At 39.7% G+C, this 4717-nt stretch overlaps 1 protein-coding gene across 1 annotated transcript; it reads left to right on the top strand.

Moving 5' to 3' along the window:
* The first annotated feature begins 463 nt into the window (after positions 1-463).
* Positions 464-4024, top strand: LOC122335572 (voltage-dependent L-type calcium channel subunit alpha-1D-like). Its single transcript, XM_043233413.1, has 2 exons — positions 464-845; positions 3817-4024. Exons 1-2 carry the CDS (start codon positions 613-615, stop codon positions 4022-4024), a joined length of 441 nt encoding a protein of 146 aa, XP_043089348.1. The 5' UTR covers positions 464-612.
* The last annotated feature ends 693 nt before the right edge of the window (positions 4025-4717 follow it).

Here is a 4717-nt window from a genome sequence, read left to right as displayed (position 1 = left end):
ATTTATATTAGAAATACGCACACGGCAATGCTCATAGTGGTATAAATGCGCTTTATTTGAAAAAAGAAGGAAAAGAAAATATAAACAACTTCGCTAGAAGGCTTCATTCTCACGCGAAGCTATCGTACTGCTGCATGAAAGCCTAAATATAGCGCATAAGTCGTATGGACTACTTTATAGTGTTTTAGACGTGAAAGTAAGTAAATAAAGGCAGAATTTTCATGTTTATATTAACTATCCCTTTAAATATAGAGGTTCTTTTGGTGCCCACGTCTTTTACACGCAAACCTTGGTTGAGACACTGGCCTTTTAGACCCAAAGACATACTGTATGCATCTTTTAGTCCTACGCCCACATTGTTGCATAATATAATGTAGCAGTGAAGGAAGTCACTGCACAGCCTCCCACTATATTCTCTGCGCTTTCTCGTTTTCTCTCTAACTCTCCTCTCTGTCTTTCACAGAGGCAAATTATGCCAGCAGTACCAGAGTCCCTGTCTCTGGTGACGTGCCAGCCTGTTGGTGAGACCCTCCGCTCCAGCGCCCACCCCTGTGCCCTCTCCCCTGGCAGGCCCATGCTGGTGGACGCCCCGCTCAGGCCCACGCCAGCACCATGAGCGCCAACGGCCCTGCTCCGCCTGCTGCGACTCCTGCAGCGCCCCCGGCAGCCTCCGTACCTGTACCCTCGGTGGTACCGGTCGGCTCGCTGGCCCAGAAGAAGCGGCAGCAGTATGCCAAGAGCAAAAAACAGGGCAGTTCGGCCAACACACGGCCACAGAGAGCTCTCTTCTGCCTCAACCTCAACAACCCCATCCGCCGGGCCTGCATCAGCCTCGTGGAATGGAAGTATCCTTTACTGTTTGTAAAACACTGGGAGTGATTAAAGTGCCTCTATTATGGTTCATATTTTGGTTTTGGAAGTCTTAAAACAACAGGTTGACATGCATGCAAGGTCAAAAAGCACATTTTCTTATTATATCCATTTATTTCTTATTATATCCCAAATGATTCATTCAGCAATTCATTTTTCCAAATGCCTCCGGTGATTGGTCGATTTAATTTAAAAGAGTTTTTGTGAGCTTTCAAGGCCCCAAAAGTGGCATCTTGTGGTAAAAAAATGAATCTGCAATTTCATCAAGGCTAAAAGACCAAGTGGGAAGGCAATATGCTGATGTTTCATTTTGACGTCAACATGAAACGGCTTGGGACTCTTTTAAAAACGACTTGTTTCAATGATTTAGAGTAGACTCTTTCTTTTGAGAGACGTTAACTTTATACTTAGCCGCAGCTAAAAGTGCTCTGCCAGATCCAGAGATCGGCTGAATGGATTTGATAATGGTAAAACTCAACTGTTTAACTCTTGGTGAGTTGGAAAATGAGCCTATTTTCAAAAAAAAGTGGCATGTATCAAGACCCTTGGGGTGTTTATGAAATATTCTCATAAACAAGTTTAAAGCAGTTTTTCCACCAAAATTACAATTTTCAAGTTACAAGTTTCCAAACCTGTATGGCTACATTTTTCTCTCTTTTTCTACACAATGGAGGTTAAAGTTGTTTGGACCACAACTTTTTTATTTTAAATACTATTGGAAAATGTGCATAATTGGGTTGGGTTGGGCTTACTAGAAATTATGAGCGCTTTGGCTTTGTGGTGCTATTCATTGCTGTTTAATTTATCCACCTAATGGTGGAAGCCCCTATGAAAAAATGCACGATTAGGGAAACCAAGATAACCACAAATTAACTGTAGTTTTCCTACATTAACCATAGTTTGACCAAGGTATTTGTAGTAAAACTGTGGTTATACAAGTGGGAATCAATACACCAAAAATGAGGGTACACTTTTACTATAATAAAACCATGGCTAGTTTTCATAAGAGTTAGGGGTCTATCTTGTCAGTTAGGTCCATCAAGTTGGAGGCAGCTTGTTAAAAATTGCAATAGTGATGCATTGAAGCAGTTTTGTAGGCCAACTCAGTTTGAGATTGTATCTCCCTGGTTCCCTCGACAAAAGTCAACAGGATTTTTCCATTTGCTTCTGGATTATGGCAGAATATAAGATTCGTGTCCAACAAAAGCGGATGGTTCTTAGATGTTTGGTTTATCATGGTAATCTTCACAACTTCTAATAATTTTGAAGCCTAAACACACTCGGCAAAAGTAAATGTAGGTTTCAACATCATATCCAGTAAGCTTCCGACAACTCCTTCCTGATTCTTTGATTTTAAAAACATTTTCCCTGAACGTTTGTCAGAATGGTTCGCCAGTGCTTGATTACGAACAAATACGTTGACATGACACGAAGAAAAATGGCGGCATATTTCGTCGTATTTGATTTGAGCAGAATTGCATTCGAACACAGAAGAACTAATGTTTGTAAATACACTTTCTCTAAAAAAACGGAATTACCGGGATTAAGCAATTGAGCGAATCATCGAAGAGAACAGGTAAACAAATAAAAGTAGCCCACCTTTGCGTGTCTCCAGCGGACGTCCCGGCTCGTGACCTCCGGTAGAAGCTTGTCTGGTGGTCTTCATTAGAGAGAAGCTGCGTTCCCTGCAGTGAGAAACACCTTAATCTCGAACGCAAGTCAGCATGTGTAGCTGAGCTTTGAAAAGAACATCTGTTCCCTGGCCCTACGGGAAGATAAAGGAGCTATGGCTTCCATGCTGCAGATTTCCAATTCATCTCTTTGGAGAGAGGATGTATAGCTTAGAATGTCATTTTTGTTGAAGCTTCATTGTTGTTATAATATAATGTACAGTGAAACAAGCATTGCAGGTGTTAAGGTTTTGTAGAAATGTGTTAACCTAGCTCTATCAGCCTTGTCTTTTCTCGAGGGAATGACGGGAAAGTCAGAGAGAACTTCCCCTGAATGGCGCATAATCTAACATTTCAGTGTCCTAGCTCGTGGCCTAATAAGTGTATTTAGCAGCGTAAAATTAGAGCATTGCATTGTACCGGATTTAAAAAGCGCATTAAGTATAATGTGAGACGCAACCCAGAATGTAGCGTAAAATGTATCCTTGACACATAAAATCGGGCATTTTTTTGTGAAAGCAGAGGATAGATTTGTATGATTGATTGTCAAATATTTACTGTAGACTGCAGCATTTTCAGGTCCTCTGACTCACAGCAGTTTTATTTATTTTGTGCATCTCACTAGCAGGAAAGCAGAGCGGCTGAGTCAGTGCTGTTGTGATGGACTTTTTACTGTTCGGCCGTTTTACAGTCCACGATCATTAAATAATTTGCCTTGTAAACATACAAATGTTGTTTTCCGTGTTGTTTTAAATATTGCTTTGTGAATTGTGTTGCATTTAATTCTAATTAAATAACACCAAGAGACATAGGTCCTTAGGTTACATTAACATTACATAGGTTTCGTGGAAATCGCAAGAAATAAATCAGCAATCTTATGCCTTAATTTTAATAATAAATGCCCTGTAGGGTTTAAAAAAAAAAACATTTTTCAGACCCTTTAAAAATTTCTAGCACAAGTAACAAATCTTACTTCATGGCAAGTAAAAGGAAACTTTTGAATTATAGGTTTGGAGTAATTTCATTGTAATCTAGCCAACTTGAGGGATGAGTTGATTTGTTATTCACATTTTGACCTTGAATTTTAATTTTTCCCGTCACCATGGTTTTAAATATGTACAGTATATGCCAGATTTTCTTTTTCTCGTTTGATTGATTTCAGTAGCAAATTTAACTTGTAAATCTTCACAAGAATGACTGGATGTGTTAATTGCCTCTGATTTAATTATTAATAATGATTAATTCTCTTTGTTCTACTCCTTAACTCTCATCTCAGGCCATTTGATATCTTTATATTGATAGCGATTTTCGCCAACTGCATGGCCTTAGCTGTATACATCCCCTTTCCCGAGGATGATTCCAACTCAACCAACCACGACCTGGTGAGTAAACAACTGCGACCTTTTGACCTTTTAGCATGTTCCAGTCTGACCTCTGCTATGACCCCGATCCCCGCACTCATATTAACTATTGTTTACATCTGAAGATGGGTCTCTGGTTAAAGAGCATCTCCTGAGGGACCGTTGTTTAATAGAGACTAAGCTCCGCCCCATGTGTTATTCATTCTTCCTCCTCTTCTTCGTGTGGAGGATTGATATAATATTGCCATTGTGTAGCGTTAGCTACTTCAGTTAACCAAGTAAAAGTGGAACAGTTCTGAGCTGGTGGATTGAGTGAAGGCAGGGACTAATTAGCGTACTCATGTTCTCTTAGAAGTAAAGGTACAAAAGCTTTCACTGGGGACGGTACCTTTTCAAACCCTTCATTAGGTTTAAGTATGTACACTTTAAGTACTAATATATACCTTCAAGGTACCAAAATGGACCATTTAGGAGCAAACATGTACTGCCCCATTAACAGCTTTTTTACCTTTATTTCTGAGAGAATCTGGTTCTGCATAAACATAAAGGGTTCATATTAAAATTATGAACATTACCCCATGATTTACTCACCCTAATACATCCTAGTTATGTATATGACCTTCTTCTTTCAGATGAATACAATCAGTTATATTAAGAAATTAAAAGATAAAGATAAGGTATATTAAGAAATCTCCTGGCTCCTTCGATCTTTATAAAGGCAGCGAATGGAGTGCTGGGTTTGCTTTGCTGCAAATAAAACTTGGTTCTCGTGAGACGTACGTCATCCGCTGGAACGCCGCTCTCCCGTGAACTCAT

The sequence above is a fragment of the Puntigrus tetrazona genome, unplaced genomic scaffold, assembly GCF_018831695.1.
Source record: "Puntigrus tetrazona isolate hp1 unplaced genomic scaffold, ASM1883169v1 S000000800, whole genome shotgun sequence".
Taxonomy (NCBI): domain Eukaryota; kingdom Metazoa; phylum Chordata; class Actinopteri; order Cypriniformes; family Cyprinidae; genus Puntigrus; species Puntigrus tetrazona.
Note: the sequence above shows the minus strand (reverse complement) of the source record. Positions and strands in the feature narration are given on the sequence as shown.